Source organism: Coffea arabica, chromosome 11e (assembly GCF_036785885.1).
Source record: "Coffea arabica cultivar ET-39 chromosome 11e, Coffea Arabica ET-39 HiFi, whole genome shotgun sequence".
Taxonomy (NCBI): domain Eukaryota; kingdom Viridiplantae; phylum Streptophyta; class Magnoliopsida; order Gentianales; family Rubiaceae; genus Coffea; species Coffea arabica.
In genome coordinates, this window is record NC_092331.1 from 53544716 (window position 1) to 53564221 (window position 19506).

At 34.6% G+C, this 19506-nt stretch overlaps 1 protein-coding gene across 25 annotated transcripts; it reads right to left on the reverse strand.

Annotated features, from left to right (window-relative positions):
- Positions 1-9920: 9920 nt before the first annotated feature.
- LOC113717951 (uncharacterized) lies at positions 9921-17174 on the reverse strand. Of its 25 annotated transcripts, XR_011825257.1 has the most exons (15): positions 16801-17171; positions 16597-16673; positions 16215-16351; positions 14889-14955; positions 14687-14740; positions 14405-14479; positions 14079-14135; positions 13951-13983; positions 13667-13775; positions 13070-13099; positions 12836-12936; positions 11111-11427; positions 10603-10728; positions 10390-10514; positions 9921-10298 (listed from the first exon to the last, which is right to left on the reverse strand). XR_011825257.1 is itself a non-coding variant. In XM_072072289.1 (8 exons), exons 3-8 carry the CDS (start codon positions 14895-14897, stop codon positions 13677-13679), a joined length of 306 nt encoding a protein of 101 aa, XP_071928390.1. In that variant the 5' UTR covers positions 14898-14955; positions 16215-16673; positions 16801-17174; the 3' UTR covers positions 13666-13676. The 25 variants fall into 25 exon arrangements, 1 of the variants encoding a protein (XP_071928390.1); XR_011825252.1 differs by having other exon boundaries at positions 16215-16673; positions 16801-17170; XR_011825251.1 differs by lacking the exon at positions 13951-13983 and having other exon boundaries at positions 14079-14114; positions 16615-16645; positions 16829-17167.
- Between the last annotated feature and the right edge of the window lie 2332 nt (positions 17175-19506).

Sequence of the window (19506 nt, forward strand, 5' to 3'; positions counted from 1 at the left end):
TGTATAGAGATCTTTGCAGTAGTTGTATTATCAGTAATTTATAAATCATATATGTGCACGCAAAATATTTAATTACATTTACTTGTCATGCTTCGTTTGCTAACAAAAGAGGGTAGAAGTTGTTTGGAATCGATTAATGCATATTTTTTTTAAATTATTTTACACGTTCTACAAATCTTGAATATTTAAATTATTTTACAGGTATCTCAAGAGTTGAGATATTCGTTTGTTTGGGGCATGACAAAATAATAGTATTAGATGTCACATTTATGAATCATCACATGCAAAATAATTTCTGCTATAGTATTAGATGTCATATATAGTTTTAGTGGAACTTCTGATAGGAAAACACAGGACAAATGATACAGATATTAGACTTGAACATGAAAATTATATGTTTTTGATTCATGTGCTCACAACAATTAGAAAGGAAAAGAAAAGTAATAGTTCTTTTTCTGCTTTCATGATATGATATATACTGAAAATTGATCACTAATATATATTATTCTTTTTAACCAAGAGATCAACCCAATTGGAAATGGGACTTGTTTAAGTCCGGAACTAGGCAGAGAAAGACTAGTAAAGTAAGTGGAGGAATCTTCTCACTTGAGAAGAAAAAAAAAAAGGGTAACATATGGACTTGACCTGTCAAGTTCCACCATTTTGTCGATGCTAAGAAATTCAGGTGGAATAATATACCCATAAACAAAATGCAATGGATTGGGTTCTATCTATTTTCTATTCATCTATTCCCGCGCCTTATCGGACAAGCTAATTCCAAGTAGACTGCAACGACCTGTGATATTCTACAGTCTACACCTCAGATTCAAAGCACCATGAAAGTCTTTTAGATGCAAATTTTAGCATATACCCTTGCATTATTGGAAACACAAATTTAAATCTATAACTCTCCATTCTACATAGAAATTAACAAAAAAAGAGTTTTATATATAAAATGAATAAGGTTCTGTTGAACCAACTTAATCAACTTGTATTTTTTTTAATCATGTTTTTTTATTTTTGTTTTTGTGGGGGGTTTTTTTTGTTTTGGGGGGGGGGGGGGGGGGTTCTATCTATTTTCTATCTTACAATTGGATATGTCTGTATCGTAAGGTTGTTGAATGTGAAAGCAGACAGAACAATAATATAAATAACTTATATAGTTTGATATTAAAGAAGTCAACTTCCATTAGATACTGCTTGAAGTGCTGTTAAAGATTCATGTTTGAGGGGAAAACTTGTGATTCTTCTTTTTCCACAAAAAAATAAAAAGTATTAAGGCCAAATTCTAATTTGCGAAAAATAATTACGAACTTCTACAACTTGGAGGACTTGAAAAAGTGTGGATACAGTAAGTCAAGGTTTGTGTTTTAGTGCAAATTAAGAGCGTGTTTTCTCATCCGAACCTGCCACTGCAAATTCCCTAGAGGTCACATCTTAGTCTGACTCCCATCCAGCTGCCTAGTTCTGGACTTTGAACAATTCGCATTTCCAAATGGACCCTTTTGTTCCCACCCAACCTCCCTCCGTCCGTCGTTGTAAGAAGTTCTTCTGATGTTTATGATACAAATCACCAGTCAATGGTGTTCGTATTACGGGTACAAGTCCGTTCACATTTAGCCTATCCGTTCACATTGGGCGATGATGTCAAAGGGTTATAATTAATGACAAGACAATTTCCATAAATAATTACGTTGTTGGCTATTTGTTCCTTGTTAAGCATTAGTTTTTTTTTTTTTAACTACTTTCATCAGTTCATGACATGATTCAAGAAAGACTTTTATCCCTTTTGGAATGTGAGTTTTTTGGGTGTTTGTCTAAAACTTTACTGTAATTTACTATAGAAGTTTTTAAAAAAATTTTTGAAGTGTGTGTTTTTTTTAAATATTTTGAAGTGTATAGTTTAAAAACTTTGAAAAGTTTTTTGAGGTTACTGTAACTAAAGTTTTTAAAAAACTTGTAGCAGACAAACTTGGCAAAAAACTTGACTTCCTGGAGGTGGACTTGCTGCCCTGTTAAGTTAAATTATTTTTTAGGGACAATTTCAGAAACCTCCTGTGAGGTTTCTGACTATTTCATTGATCACTTTTTATGTTTTAAAAATTACACCAACCTTTCTTGAGGTTTATTACCTTGCAATATATAGGTCCAATAAGTAATTAAAAAGTGATATTAGGAGAGAGAAAATAACATGATTCAACCGTTGCCCTTCATCTATTACATTATTTAGTGAATATAATACCAACCCACACATTAAAGAAAAATATTGAAATTGGCTATTTATTATCAGAGATCGAATTATATATAGCATTAAAAAATAGTATATCATTATATATATTTCATTTAATTTAAGATCTAAATTATTGCTTTCAATTACTGATTCATTGCCAAACATGATCGACAATAAATAATAAAAAAACTGCAACCTAAACATTACAAAGAGCAAACTTTAGTACTATAAAAATTTCAGCAACTAATCTTAATATGTTGACAAGGATATTTATGATGTTAGAGTTTGCTTTCTATAATACTCCGATTGCAATTTTTTGATTATGTATTGTTGGTCATGTCATGTTTAACAATGGGTATGTAACTGAAAAGAGTAATTTGCATCTTGAATCAAGTGAAAAATATTGAATAATATACTATTCTTTTGATACTATATGTGGTTTAATAGCTAATGATAAATAGCAAATTTTAGTATTTTTCTTTAATAAGTACGTTGGTATTAATTAACTAAATAATGTAGTAGATGAGGGCAATAGTGGAATCATATTATCTTTTCTCTCTTAATATCACTTTTTAATTATTGATTGAATCTTAATGTTACAAGATAATTAATTTCAAGGGAGATTAGTGTAATTTTGAAATCTGGAGGGAGGCCATTGAAATATTCAGAAATCTCAATAGAGGGAAGGAATAATGAAAAGAAAAAAGAAATAGGAACAGGCAAAGGAATGTACAACTTCCCCTCCCAATTAGCATCATTTGACTAGTAATTAGTATCATAAACATCAAAACTTCTTTAAAATGTCTCTTATAGAACGGAGAGCTATGAATTTAGCTTTATTTCTCCAATTATGCAAAGGATGTATGCCAAAACTAGCATCCAAGAGTTAGAAAGTAACTTAGAATCTTAAAGTGTGGAAATTAAACTAACATCACAGATTGCAATCAGCTGGTGTCAGATTACTTGGAATCTTTTATTGTACAAATTGCTATCAGCTTGATCATTTCATGCTTTCGTCCGTTGTCTTCACATCCAACTACTCGCTGATAAAGACTCGGGAATGGATCACTATAAAATGGTACAATATACTCCCAATCCTTGTTTTTATTACATTTTTGTTTTTGGGTAATTAAATTAGTCCACTTATATTACATTTGTTTGCGTGGACTGGACTAAGGGTCTTTCTCTACAAAATAATGGACAAGTTCACATCTTACTTGGTCCCATCCGTGTGATCCAGCTGCCTAGTTCCGGACTTGAACAAGTCCATTTGCAATTGGGTCGATGTCCCGTTAGGTTAAAATACACACACACCAATTACTGCCTCTGTGCTCACTTCTCACTATCATGAAAGCAGAAAAAGAGCATGGAAAATGCCTCGAATGAGCAAAATTTTTTATTAAATGAAGATATAATGTCTACCTTAGAAAACATCTAATTGAATGAGCATTGAATTTTACTTGGCACCAATACATGATTAAAGAATTACAAGTTGGTACACGGAAGCATCAATTTTCTTCTCTAAATCAATGAATGATTAGGAATTTACAAAAAATTTAAAAAATTCATCAAACAAAGCATCTTCACTCTTACTAGGAACATCCAATATGGAAATATCCTCGAGGGTAATTTTTAGTGTAACATGAAAGAAGAAATTCTACAACTTTGTTGCCCTTTACTAAATACTAATAATATTCCCGTTGAACTTCTTCACAATTCACAGCAAAGAAGACAAGATGTTGATACTAAACACAAACACTTCTGATCCCCAATTCACAAACCCCTTATATATTGGTTTGTATTACAAATATCAAAACTTGATAAATGATGTGTATTTCAATTGAAGTACTAGGGATTTTTCTTTAGCCAGTTCAATTAATTCAACACTTCCTTAATTTCCAGGAAGAGCATGCCATAACTACGTGTATCGATATCAACACTTTTTTCAAGCCTTTAAAGTAGCATCACTCCGTATTTCTTTCTTTCATAACGATATAATGTTTGAATAGTACCTTTTGAAATCAGAATTTGGCCTTCTATACTTCGTTTTTTTTTTTTTGGTTTTTTTTCAAAAAGAAAAAGCAACACAAAATTTCCCATCAGACATGAATCTTTACAATATTCCGGCGAAACTGAGGGTATGGTAAGAAACCATAGCTTCTTACATGGTTGGACTTATCACGCTCATACTTTGGAGAATAATCCATTGAAACTTTCAGCAAACTGTTTAATTTATTTTAAATAGAACTGTGGCCAAAAAACCTAGTTAAATGGGATCCAAGAACCGGTATTTCTATTGCAGTCTTAAGATTGAATGTCAATTGATCAGGTCCATTTAGCGTCAATATTAAGCGGCACTCTAAGTCGTATTTGATGAAAGTCAACTTTTTCGATCATCCATTGATGTCATATAGGGCTATCAACGGGCCAGGTTTGAACCCGGACCCGGCCCAAGTCCGGTAATTTTTTCCGGGTATGGGTTGAGAAATAATTCCAGTACCCGGACTCAAACTCGTACTCGTTTACTCTAATAAAAAAGTGGGCCGGATATGGAATATAGGATTTCGACTCGGACCCTAACAATATATTAATAATTATAAAATATAAATATTTCTAAATACATTCTCTTACTAAATTAACAAAAGTATTCTTTTACCAAATTAACCAAATTACCCGTATCCCAGATGAAGCATCTAAGAAATTAGAATTTGGAGAGGCAAGCTTGTTTGACCTAAAATGTATTCATCACAAGTTGCATATAAGTGCTTTTTGCTAAATATTCTGGGATCATGTTGAACCTTTTTGCTAGTATGGATAAAGGAAAATGAATGATGCATGTTAGATCTTTTCTTTTCGGGTAGACTTAGACTTGACTCGGGACCCGTCGGACCTAATTTCAGAATCTTAAGTACAAGACTTATCGAGTATACTGGTCGGATCCGAGTCCAGTACATTGAAACAGGTCCAGGGCCAAAATTTTCAATTCTGATCCGACCCAACCCGATGACAGGCCTAATGTCATACTAAACAAGTTATGCACTATATATGTCGTGCTATTCCTTGGATTTCAGGCGAAGAAAAAAAAAAGAAAAAAAATGGAGCTTTGCTCGAATACAAATGTTATGACCCTCGATTATTGTTGCTGACGTGGCTTTCTTTTCATATAGTTAGTTAGCAAGTTAGTTACTAGCTTGTCATATATGTCATATATGTTGTGTAGTTAGTTGAGCATAGAAGGATCCAAAAAGAAATTTGTATAAAGAGCCTAAAAATGGCGTGATGAAGGAATAGCAAATATAACAAATTACAGATTCGTTCTTTTTCTTCATTCTCTCGCTCTTTCTTTCTTCCCACGTTTCCTTTTCTCTATTCTTCTTCTTCTTCTTCTGATGTTATCCTCCCTCTTCAATTCTCCTACTGATCAGGTCACTACATATGGTATCAGAGCTTCCGATCCTTGAACTAGGAAGCTGGAAGCCTGGAACCGACATATCATAATGGCAGAAGGAACACGGATGAAAACAATGGAGGAACAACTTCGCAGGCAAGAAACCAGAATTCAAGGAATCGTGGATTCCATGGCGACCGACAAGAAAAGCTTGGAGGACAGGATTGATGCAGTGAATGTTGAGCTGAATAATAAGCTAGACGTATTCATGGCGGCCATCTCTCAGCAATTTGCCAATTTGAGCTGTGGTAACAATGAAAAAGGAATATTGGGATCCCCAGAGGTGAGTAATTCAAGGAACTCAGATATGGCGAATCAAAAGCAGGGTGAAAGGAATGGCAGGAGTGCCTTCTATACTGGTGTGCCCAAACTGGAAATTCCAGCATTTAGGGAAGAAAATCCTAGAGAATAGATCAGGAAAATTCAGAAGTATTTCCAGCTTTTACAGATTTTCATGGACCAGTGGATGGAGATAGTAGAATGTTACCTGGAAGACAAAGCAAATGCGTGGCATCAAGGTTTTAGATCGACTAGGGGTAATAAGGTAGATTGGGTGGAGTTCTCTGGGGAATTGTGCAAGAGATTTGGTGCCTTAGGGCAAATGGATCCAGTGGAGGAGTTTAACAATTTACAGCTCTTCTCCACAGTGTTAGCCTATCAAGAGAAATTTGAAGAACTACTATCAGAGGTGATGATTAGAGCCCCGCGCCTACCTGAAACTTATTACATTTCCTATTTTTTGAGTGGCTTGCCAAAAGAGTTGAGATCAATGGTGAAGACTCGCAATTCTAAGACGTTGTCCAAAGCATTTGACTTGGCAAGACTGCAGGAGAGTGCCTTTGAAGCCTACCACAAAAAGTACAAATCTTATCAGAAAACCAACTCTGTGGCAAGTGCACAAATCTTATCAAAAAACCAACTCTGTGGCAAGTGTCACACAAACTCCTGCTCACTATCACCTTCATCAGAATTATTTGAAGATCCAAAAGAGGTTCTTCTGTGGGCATTGTTAATGTATTTGCTCGGCTCAGGTGTTTTGGCCCATAAGGTTAGCTTTGCCTATGCACCTCTAAGCCTACAAGCTAGCCCATTGACGATTAGTAGTTTCTTCCTCTCACTACCTACTAATACTACTACCAATTAATCGAAAGGAAAATTTTCAATTGGACATTATTGTTACTTTTAGTTTTTTTTGTGTGTAAGTGATAGGTTTTGAAGTTAAAATGTCATACTTACAATCTTTTCCACCTTACCATCCAATTTAACCCTTCCCCTGTTATTGTTATTTTATTGTTTCAATCATAAAATGATGCATTTAGTCCTCAACAAAATTTAACGTGCAGCAATTTAATCCTACATCCCATTTCCTACCACTTTTATAACCTAGAAAAGTCCATTATCAATGTTGTATAGTGCATAACGATCAAGTAAAATATATATCTTTTTCTCTTATTAGTTTTCTTGATCTTTGTTAATAAAGTACATGCACTATTTCTAACTATTGATCTTTGTTTACTGTCAAAAAATTTATAGCTCCATCCCCATGTATTTACATCTTATATTTCTTTAGTCAAACTTCAGTTACCATTTTTTGTTCAAGGTTTTTTTTTTTTTTATTTATTTAATAGAGAATGGATGGGATTTAAGGAGTCATAAGGAAGATTTGAACCATAACTTCTAAATCTAGGTACTGACTTCAATCATTAGACAAAACATAAATTTGATATTTCATGGCATTCAGTGTTCATGATGGTATATATAAGTTAACTAATAAATTCCCCCGTCTCCTCTCCGTTTTAAAAATTTTACACTTCTTCCTTGTTCCCCCAATTATTGATACTTCATGGCCTTTGGACACAAAGACGAATTTGAAGTTGTGGTAGAAGGCTACTGATGAAGCGATATTGAGAGGTCCAAATGCTGTTTTAGATCCACCCACTATTTTTTTGTTTTTTTTTTAAGCATTAGATCCACCCACTTTTGGAGCCCCCATGAGGCCTCACTCCTAGGGGTGGCAATTTTCGACACGACCTGAAAACACGACACAAACCTAACACAAAATTCATGGGTTTGGGTTGAGGTTTTGGGAGTTCGGGTCAGAATCGGGTTGAACCCGAAAAGAAAACAGGTCGATTTCGGGTCAACCCGTGGTGACCTGATATGACCCGTTTACGAATTAAAAATAATTTAATAAACATAAAAATAATTTAATCTAACTAAACTAAGTTATTCTTTTTTTTCAAAGGCATTAATTACTTAATCCTAAATGAATTTATTTAATTTGTGTGAAGTTGAAATTATTATATTTGGACAAATAATATATTATATTATTTTTTGCTTTTATACTGTTTTAATTTATTTTATATTTTGTTTGGGATAAAACACTTTTACGGTGTTTAATTTATTTTAGATTTGGTTTGAAATTATTTATTTAAATTTTTATTACTTGATTATGTAATTAGTTTTGTGAGAAATTGATTTTATTAGAAATTACAGTGATAAATTAATAAATTAAAATTAAGTTTCGGGTCGACCCGCCAACCCGAAATTTTCAGGTTCAGATCAGCATACCTGACCCGTCACGGGTTGACGGGTCGGATTCGGGTCAACAGATTTTCTGACCCGACCCGCCAACCTGATTTGGACCCGATTGCCACCCCAACTCACTCCTATAAAATTTCCAATCAGAGTTTTATGGACTTAAAATTTGAATTGTGTCTTCGTCCTAATGGTGTCCACCCGACAATGGCCCCATTGTCCTCCCTGATATGAATGCCCCGTCTTTTATTTTTTATTTTTCATTGGTACGAAATGCCTCATCTCTTGCAGCTGCATCAACGTTTCCTGTTACCCAATTTGTGAGTTGAGAAATCCGACGACATCCTCATCTAAATCTACCGTGGTTGTCGCGGTTCCTGGATACCGGATTTGGGGCCTTATAAGTTCTGATTCAAATTAATTGTGTAAATCGAACCACATTGAGTGTAAATTAATATAATTTGGGTGTAATCGAGATTTTTGTACAAATTTTGTTGTCTAAATTACAAATTCAAGTTTTACAGCAAATTCATGCTAATTTACACCAGACGTGAGAATTTCATAATCAGTTTGAATTGAATGATAACTCAACTCGTGAGATTTTGAATCCTTGAATATATACTTCTCTTTTGTAGTGCTCATCAACTAATTTATTGATTTTTTGAAAAACCAACTGCTCCAATACCTTTATGCTTTTTTTTTTTTTGGTTTGTTCCTTGCAGTACAGATAAAACCCCCGGAAACACAATTATTTTTTTAAGGTTTCGTTGCAAAAATACAAAAGTTCCTCCACTTTTATTTTCTTCTCTTTTTTTTTTTTGTTAATCTGGATATAATGTAAATTATGTAGCAGTTCTTCTAGCCATTCTTTTAGATACCAAGTCGAAAGGATTAAATTTAATTAACTGCCATTCCGATGCAAATTGCCAACAAACACTGCAACGAATAACAGGGAAACTAGGGTCCTTCCAAGGCGGTCGAGCTGGTCTCACTAAAGATTAGTACACCCGAGCTCCAGGTGTTCGAGTCTTGTCACAAAAATGAGAAATAATCCAATAACCCGAATAAGAGTTGGGGTCTGAAGTGGAGTCAGGTCCTTTTTTTGAAAAAATAAAAATAAAAATAACGGGGAAACTAGGAGCTCCTCAAGTTTTCAAACATATAGCTGGGGATTAGACCCAAAGACCGGCCAACCACACTGTTATTTTTCACCCCTACTAGGAGGCAATAACGCGCTTCGCGCGATAGTAATGTAAAATGCCCATTCCATTTCTGAAGTAAGAAAAATAACATTTCATTTAGAAATGTACATTTTTTAGTATATATATACCATGAGTCTGAAGGTTTGTTGATATTTCTTGGCTACAAACTTTCATGGAAGTTGCTAAATTTCTAAATTTAATGGAAGTGCTTTGGAACCTCCAAAGCCTGAATTTCTAAATTTTGCTAAACTTCCAAAGTCTGAAATGCAAATTTAAATTTCTAAATTTTTAATAGGAACTTCCAAACTCTGAAGTTTTGTTAATGCAAATTTAATGGAGCATTTTTCTAAATTTAATATATACCAGCCATTTGTTTTTTGTAACCAAAGGTAGGATCAACTTTATTGCTAAACATCAAAGTTTAATAAGTAATGCCGTTGGAACATCCATTATGAAAGCTTCAATTGTTGTTTACAACAGTAGGAACTTGCTAAACATTAAATTTGCAGTGCTTTGGAAGCATTTTTCTAACCAGAACTTTTTTCCATTAAGAACATAAATACAACAAATGCCGTGCATTGCGTTGAAGCAGAATCAACGTAAATCAGATGTGCCATCAAATGGAAAATGCAAACTGCCATAGAAACAACTTCTCTATTCCTTTGCGGTCAAACACCAGCACAACAAAGGGAGTCTTGGATTGTGGAATAAAAAGCAATATCTGGCCATTTTTTAGATCATGATCAATAACAAAACGGTTCCAGTTTTGATCAAAACATCTGCCGGTCATACCAACATGATAATATTTATGACTATTTGTAAGAGTTATAGTCGTCGTACTATCTTCATTTAGCCTTAGATTCGCAAATTCTGGTAGATCCTATAAATGTATGAAAAAAAATTGTGATAAGTAAATACACATATGTACAAAAGAAAGAGAGTTAATAAGGTTAGAGAATGCAAAACTATACCAGCTTGTACTTGTACTTTGATAGATAAAATTGATAGAAGCAATTGAATGTAGTCCAGTCATGTTTTAGGAATGGATTCATAGATGAGACAATACGATGGAGAACTGATTCTGAGATTTCATGATCTGTTTATAAAGTAACAAAAGAAACCATATCAGCCATAATAAATACCGTCTAAGCAAAAAATATATATATAATGGTAGTAATAAATACCGGATTCTAGGACCTCATGAATTGTCCTTAGTCCTTGTAAGGAAGTAATGGTAGTAAAACAATCCTTTCATCACGGCTGTTGCTCTTGTCTTCTCAGCGAATTTTCGTCTTTGGAGGCCAGAGAAGCTTGAAATACACAAAGTGAAATTCAATAAGACATTTCACACTAAAAATGACATTAGTTGTTTTGTATATAAGAATGACATTAATTGTTTTGTATATAAGAAGTCATTTTGTTTTAGACACATTAACAATTATGATATACCCAACATTTTTATAGGTTATTATACCAACGTCATAAAAAGAAAACCAAGACCTAAATTGTGGAACTGATTATAAATTAATTACTGTGGAAAGTATATTTAAACTATTAATCTAATCTAGGATGAACACAAAAAAATGAATAAGTAATGTGCAAAAAAAAGGTGGTCAAAGAATTTAACTTATTTCAGAAATAATGAACCAAATAAAGAATCAATCTTAGGAAAGCTGTATGGTCTCGTCTTACATTAATTTCAACTTTGTTCTCTATATGATTTCTTGATTCTTTACCCCAAAGTCTTTTTCTCCCATCAAGAATGCTTCAGAAATTATATGATCAATACATACCTAGCTATTACAGAATGGCAACAAACTGAAATGGCAACAACCTAGCTATTACAGAATTTCTGTGCTTGAGTCCTCTAACAACTATAACTACATAATACACATTAACTAAAAAACATCCAATGAAACTGCACTCATAATCAAACGACAATGCCTAACATAGGACAGCAGATTCCTTCCTCTTTACTGCTTGGCCACATGAGCAGTCAGTTCAGAATTCTGCAGCAAAAAATTAGAAGCATTCAAAATCATTCAAAATAACCAATGAATTCCTAGTCTGCACACACTATTTATTCAGTCAAAAGCATTCAAAATCATTCAAGAAGAATAAGTGTAATCATTCAAAACAGCACTCACACAAGTAACTTATGAAGATGCCTTTATACACAACACACCGAAGCAAAAGTAACATCTCGCAGAAAGAACCAAACACAGAAGAACATCATTTACAGGATATAAAACAGCATTTGTCAAAGTCTGAAACAAAAAGAAGTCTCTAATACAATTCATCTTGCTTTAGCATTCCAATTGATCACTTTCAGAAAAATGAGCTAAAGTAATAAATTTCCACGAACAATAGAATAAGTTAGTATAACAAAGAAATCATAATCTCAAATTCAGAGGCAAAAAACAAAAAAAAAAAAAAAGAACCCTTGTTTTGACAAATATAACAAGTATGATAAAAAACTGACAAATGTTGTCATGGAGCGGAAGACATTTCAAATTCAATTAAGGAAAAATAACTGGTACAGCCTTTTTTTATTGTTTCCATCCCACACATCAACATAACCATCACAACCTCAAGTAGCAAATGTACCATAGCTACAAATCAAAATCAGTTTTGAGACAGATTTTGGCAAAAAGCTCAAGGTATTCAATCAATAGATAATTGTAATAGATCCAACTCAATCACTCAATATATCTAGAGTTGATAAATCAAGCACATAGGCTTATAAATCATTCATGGATACATTGACATTATAAATCATTCTCTTTTGTTTGTTCCATTCCAACTCAATCATTGACATAGCTACCTTAAGAATACATGGATCGGCTCCACTTATCAAGTTCAAAAAAACAGATGTTTCCTAAAGACGCATAGTTATGATGAGAAGCTTGAAGGTCGTGATTGCCTGGGGAATATCTAGAGTTGAAAATTGGAAATCAGGAAAGATAAATTCAGGTTCGATCGCTTATTCGTAAGCTGTTAAAGTTTTGAACTGTCCCCATAATTGATTGTTTTTGCCTTGTTTCTGCAATTATCTCTCATATTTGTTTACAGTAAGCACCATCACATCAAGTAAAGAACACTTCTCTTGCACCCTATATCAATCTAACATGATTCCATCTGGTACTGAGACTACCAAAACCCAAGCTCGTAGCCCAAAGAACCTACAACACTTTGTTCACCATAGCTGAAGACATACTTGGAACAACTAAGGTACCATATACTTTCTTTTTTTTTTCAGTGCATAGGCAGACACAAACATATATAGTTATAATAAATCACACACACCTCAAACAAAAAAGAAATGAATTCTTTCATATCTTGATAAACACTTCAAATGTATACTAATCCTATGAACAACCAAGTAAAATGACATTGATATGGTATGAAGAGACATACACATCAGCTTGCATGTACACTTCAGAACCAAGATTGATCAATGTCCTCAGACTGGTTACACTATTTTCTCCAATGTCTCTATATTTCTTTTCCAATCAGAGCTACAAGAAGTTAAGAGAAAAAAAAAGTAAAGAAGCATTGCAGGTCAAAGGGAACTTGTGCAAAGAAATAGGAGTCAGAGCAATAAAGGTGAGTAGTATCAATACCCAAATGCAAGAAAACTTAGAAGGATACAAAACTTTCTGTTGTTCAAATACCTCGTTCCTGCAAAAGAGATACCCAGAATATTAGAAATTTGGCATATAACAGAAATTCCGTCTCCAAATTCGCAACTTAATAGTGAAATATTAAACATAAAGTAGGTAAGTACTCCAACTCATATAATCCCACTACTGATGGTAATAAGCTCAATAAAGTGGTAACAGGGGATGGTTCTCCAAATAACAACTGTAAGCGGGTGAGTTCAGTATGAGGCAACCAACGGATTCCCACCCACACCTCCCCGTCTCAAGAAAATAGAAAAGGGCAAAAAAGGGCGAAAAAAAATAGAAGGAAAAGAAAAAAGAAAGAAAAGGAAATGAATATTGGCAATATGGGAGTCAAATGAAGCAAAGTCTAATCTATTTATACACAAAAAAGGATCACTCTCTTCCAGTTTCAGATCGTTAGTTTTCACTACTACAGGAAGTTCAGCTACCGCCCGCTAGAAGCAAAAAAAAAAAAATTTTAAAGACATCGAGTGAGAGAATTGGGCTCCAAAACACCCTTCCGTACAATGATACAAAGATGGAAAAAGGACAAAAGAAAATGAAGAAAGTTACGGGTAATAACCAGAAATTAGCTAATTCAAAGTCCTCCCAAACTGTTCAATATATTTCTTATCTGCATTGGCTAGGCGATCTTGAAACTGCACCCACTCACTTCTGCACCTCTCTCTTACCTACCAAATTAGATAGAAAAGAATTCAAGCTAGTTACTTGACGTTTGGACAAATCTAATGAAATTCAGTTCAATGCAAAATCATGCAATTCAAACAGAGTGCAGATATAAGACCTATGAATCCTAATTTAAACATGATTGTTAGAATGTAGGTGATATAGAATAACTCAGATTACCATAAAATTGGATGAAGAAGCTTTCAGAGTTGACTTTTGCAAAAAAAACGAAGGACAAAGAAAAGGCCTCAATAAAAAAATATACAGAAAGGTTGAAATGGAAACCGAACAAGTAACAGCTTACATACCCCTTGCCAAGGAGCTTTTCCATTTTCAGATTGACCCTGGAATCAACGAAGCTGAAGCTGTTAGCATCATTATCAACAAAACAAATCTAAATGAGGGGAAACCAGATCAAGGGACAAGTAGGATAATTGACGTGGAAGAAAAAAATGTAAATAAGGGGGTTGCTGCTAAAAAGTTGCTTATTTTATAAATGAAGAACCATTTGCTCAAAAATGGAAATTAAAGTTGAACAGAACAACATTTGCAAACAACTAAACTTCATTATTTTAATCACCTCTAGGAAAAGGAAAAGCAAGTCCCGATGGTTGTAATAAAGTAGTTAACTGACCTGACTTCCCAGAGAAGGAATAACTTGATGAACTATCCACTGAGAGTCAACCACATCAATTTTCTCATGTGCAGGCTACACAGGCAAAATACACTTACAATGAAACTGATAATACGCAGACATCCATTTGAAATACATACATGTTTTCCAATTTTATCTGTTTTACATGCCACTGTCCCGCAGATCTCTCCTTCCAACAGGAATATGAAAAGCAGGTAGACAAGCCTTCTTTTCTAAATCTTTCAAATAATACAGTGATAAGAAACAAATAAAACCACTGACCTCCACACATCTCCTTAGTGCAAAATCCAATCCCCAACCATGCACCAAATCATTCTAGAAATGTTATTGAAAGTAAAAAATCAGCGTGAGCTCTAAGCTGGAAAGAACCAAGGCTAATGAGAGCAGCTAAAAGCAAAAATAGTTGGAGGTACAACAAGGCTTAAAACATACGTATACAAATGACAAAGTTAGAGAAGGGAACCTGAATCATATGCCAAACACATCGCCAAGCATCCCGCGAGAAAACAGGAGCCACAATTTCCACAAAGCTGAATTCAAAAAGGAAAAACACAAGGAAAATTAGTTGAAGGTAAATGTTGAAGCCACCCCAATCCTTTATACTTTTCTTAACTATATATCTCCATTTTAAGGGCCTGAGCATAAATCATGGGTCATAACTCAACCTACAAACACTACCATAAAATCAAATTTTTCAACAATAAGACGTGATATTGCTATGAGATGTCTTGTAGCTAAGCTCTTCTTTTTGGCAATGGTCAACCTGATGAAGAAATATGACCATCAGAGAAAGTGAGCTTCTTGTTTCTGGCAATTTCAACTTTCAAGCCATGTAAATAAACAATAGTTTCCCAAGACAACATTTTTGTTGTTTTTCAGTTTAATATTATTATTTTCTTGGGTTAAAGAGATTGACCTTCGGAAAACCAAACAATCAATCTCTGGAAAATTTAAATCTTTGGAAAACCAAACAATCACTCGGAAGAGAAAAAAACAAATCCTTTTCAGGTTTGGATTATAAGAAAATAAAAACAAGAAAAACAAACTGCATGGCTCCCAAATTGCCATTCAGTCAATCAAAAGAACAATGTATCAGTTCAAAACTACAAAATTCAATCTATTATGATAAGTGAACCCTGCTCAATTACAATACAATCTCATCTCATACTACCTGGGGTCAGTAACTTGCTATCATCTTCTTTCCCGCAGGTGTCTCTAATATCAGAAAATAATGTTTCTTCCATTTATCTCCTTTTTGAATGCGAAGAATTAGCATAAAAGTCCTTAAAAAGTTATTCATAAAGAGGTTAACATATTTAGTTAACTCTACACTCATGACTGTAAGCGTTGGTAGATTTATTAGTTTCAGATACTAAATGATCCTCAGATATCCATTAAATATAGAAGAGATAAAAATTCAGACAAAGCCAGCAATTCTAAAGCCCAAACTGCTAGCCGAAAAATCGTGGAATTTTACACAAATTATACCAAAACCTCCAATTCTCTTAGCTAAATATAATAAATTACCAAAATTTACGAAACCCACAATGGGTATTAGGGCAAAATAATTCCCAAGGTCGGTTTTTTTCTTGAAGTGGTTCGATTATTAAAGAGGGGAAACAACGAAAGAGAACAAGATTTCCTAATGTTGTGCACCAATTAAGGACGATATACTACTACTCCGTTGAAATGTAGATAGAAATTCAGATTAATTGAAACAAAAGAAAAAAGAGCGCGAAAGAGAGAGATTGAGATATTGAGAGAAGGAAGAAAGTTGAAGAAAATATACCTCCGGTTGCAAGGTTATTCTCGGTCTGAAGAACCGCGATACTCTGCATCTTGGACGCCATCGTACCTTCTCTTCTATCTATCTCCCTGAGATTAGCTTTCCTTTTTCAGTTCAGAAACTTCTACTGCGGATTCCGTCTGTAAGTAGTAGAGAGCTACATTAGAAGATGTGGCTGGAATTTGATGATGGGGAGGAGAGGGAAAGACAAGTAAAGAGGGGCAGCCAAACAAACGGCTTCCAGAGTCCAAATCCCAGCTACCAAAGAAATCACAAACCAGTCTCCTAAAAGCAATGAAAAAAATGCTTGCACAACAAAACACAAGAACCATTAGCATCAAACAAGTTTTTACAGAGGAGGAGAAAAACATGAATACAGAGCAACCTGAAGAGAAGACCCGACCTCACTGGAGAGAAAGAAGAAAGCACAAGATCTGCAACCAACAGTGAAGATGGCACGTCCTTGGGCGGTAACAAGCCCGTGGATGAGAAAAAAAAGAGAAAACTGCACGTCAGTGGACAAGGGACAAAAGAAATACGAACTTTAGCCAAAAAAAAAAAAACAAAAAAAACAAAAAGAGGGGCAGACCAGAGGTAACCCGAAGAGAAGATCTGACCTCACCGGAGATGAAGAAGAAAGCCTATTACAACAAAACAAAGGAGGAGGTCAACAAAATTTTGTACCAGGTTCCAGAGGATGCGGATAAGTGATAGAGCAACATTATCCCAAAAAAAACCAAAAAAAGAAAGAAAGAGAATGTAATGGGAGAGAGAATGCAGCGGGAAGAGAGCAAATGCAGCAGAAGATCAGAAAGACGGAAGCACGGGCACATGGGACACTGGCAGGCGAGGCCAGATGGGAAAACTAACGCGCGATGCGCGAACAACATGATGATTCCAATCCACATGCCGGGCACGTGAGAGGACGACGAAAATTCTGGCTGAATGGAGTTGCCATGTTATCTACTTATGTTGAAAATGGAGTCTATTTATATATACAAAAAGAAAACATCACACCGTACATTTTCAAGTCCAATCCAAAGCATAATAAAAACCCAAGTTGTTGGACGAAAGTGGGAGGAAGCTGCAAGTTCTGATAGCCAAAAAAGAATCAAATTTTTTTTATTAAGTTACCATTGAATTATAACACAACTAGTCCTCGGCTTCAGTCAAATCCTGATACCATCGTTTATATAGACGTAGAGGGTAAAATAAACTATAGTCAGCCTCGCTATGCTTAAATCTAGTTGTATAGGTACATTCCCTGCCCTCGAATTTTCCGGAAAAGGCGAAGCATATGAGACCGCCAAGCCAAGCAGCGAGGACATACGGCACGATCATGACAGCCAAATTTGGTAGCACTGCGCACAAGCCAGTGAGAAATGCTATCATCATTAACATCACAGCCCCAAAAATTCGCTTCCGATTTATCCGGACAATGGCCAGCTTAAGCCGGTGATTTTTTGTCTGAAAGAGCACGGTAAGTCCAAGCACTGCAGCTATGGAGGCGAACATTGCCAAGGAATCTGAAATAACAAATGTAATAAAAGCTGCTTTCTTGCTTAGAACTGCCATGCCTGTGTGTGGACCGTCACTGTAGTATCCACCTGGAATTGTAAAACCAGCTGCAAAAGTGACAGTTGCGATCAGTGTAGCCACAATCGAATAATTCGCTGCCAATTTTTCCACTCTTTTTACTTCATCAGGATTAGATACTCGTAAGTTCTTCTTTACGGTAGCAACATTTCGATACCCTCGAGTGCCACCTGCTTTCTCCAACTCATCATTGATTAAAATCTGTCAGAAACAAAATTGTCACAGCGAGGTCGCTGATTGCAATGGACCGCTAAAATATGAAGCGAGTCTTGGTGTACTCTTCCAACTCTACTCGCAGATGTGATAGATAAGGATCTTAGATAATATGCAAATTTAAAATTTTCAAGTTCATATATGCAAAATTGAAAAAACTTTTCATAAGCACTATGATCATGCAAAGGGGAGGGGAAGAAAAAACATCTTATACCTGTCTTTTTGAAAGTTGATCACGCCGTACTATTCTGTCTAGAGGCGTGGAGTTGGAATTGTCGAAAGAATTGACATCCACAAAAGGATGATTCACAAGGCAATTCCCATCTAAGTTTTTGGTAGCAACATACAGGTGGAGAGGACTGTTTCCTTCATTATCCTTTTGGTTAATGAGATCAGAAGCCCAAGAATTTTGTAAAACAAACTCCAAGACTTCTCCTTTTTCATGCTTTACAGCTAGGTGAAGGATATTCTGACTTTTACCCGTAAGCTGAACCCAACAATCTGGGCAATGGGATAAAATCTCTTGCACCAAAACTACATGTCCATGAATTACCGCAATATGTAGAGCAGTCTTGGAGTCATCATTCTTGGCAGCAACATAGGCAGCAGAGCACTTAGCGGACAGTAATAGTCTTGCAATATCCTGATGATTAAATTTGGCAGCATAATGAAGTGCAGTCCACCCAAATTTATCGACATTTTTTTATAAGATTAGGCAGCTTTTCCAAAATCAGCTTCATGGATTCTGTAAGTAGCTAATATTTTAGGGCAACAAATGAAAATACTGTTATTCACTAGCCCATTAAGATCAATTACACTACAACAACTTACATATACTGTGTAAATTAAACAAGTGTTATGATTAATGGATAAATATGTACACACAATACAGAATACATTATTGAAGGGCAAATTATATATAATCTTCTTGTGATTTCATCTATTGTCACATGACCTCCTAACGTTTTAAAATATCCACTTCACCCCCTATGATTTTATGTAAAATGAAAACTTGATGGAAAATAGCCTACATAATATCGTTAATTGAAATACCAATAGTACCCTTACTTAAATTCTAAATCAATCGACAGTTTAACCATTTTGAATAAAGTATAGAGAGATTACGTAGATAAATGCAAAAATTATAAGAGGTAAAGTAGATATTTATATAAACCATAAGGGAGTTACATGGATATTAAACTTTTATTAGACACGCTTTTAAAGTGTGTTTGTGTTTGGTATAAATATCGTAACTGATTATGCATTTCATCCATTTTTCACTTTACATAAAACTACGGGAGGTTATGTGGCTATTTTAAAACCTTAGGGGATCATCTGCATTGTATAAAATTATAGAGGGGTAATAAGTAATTTACCCATTATTAAATGGTATTTTATCAGATTAATTTTCCATAAATTTCTTTTAATGCATTAACCGCTTGTGCCATTAAAGTCGAAATTTTGTACAAGGTAAAAATTTAATTCC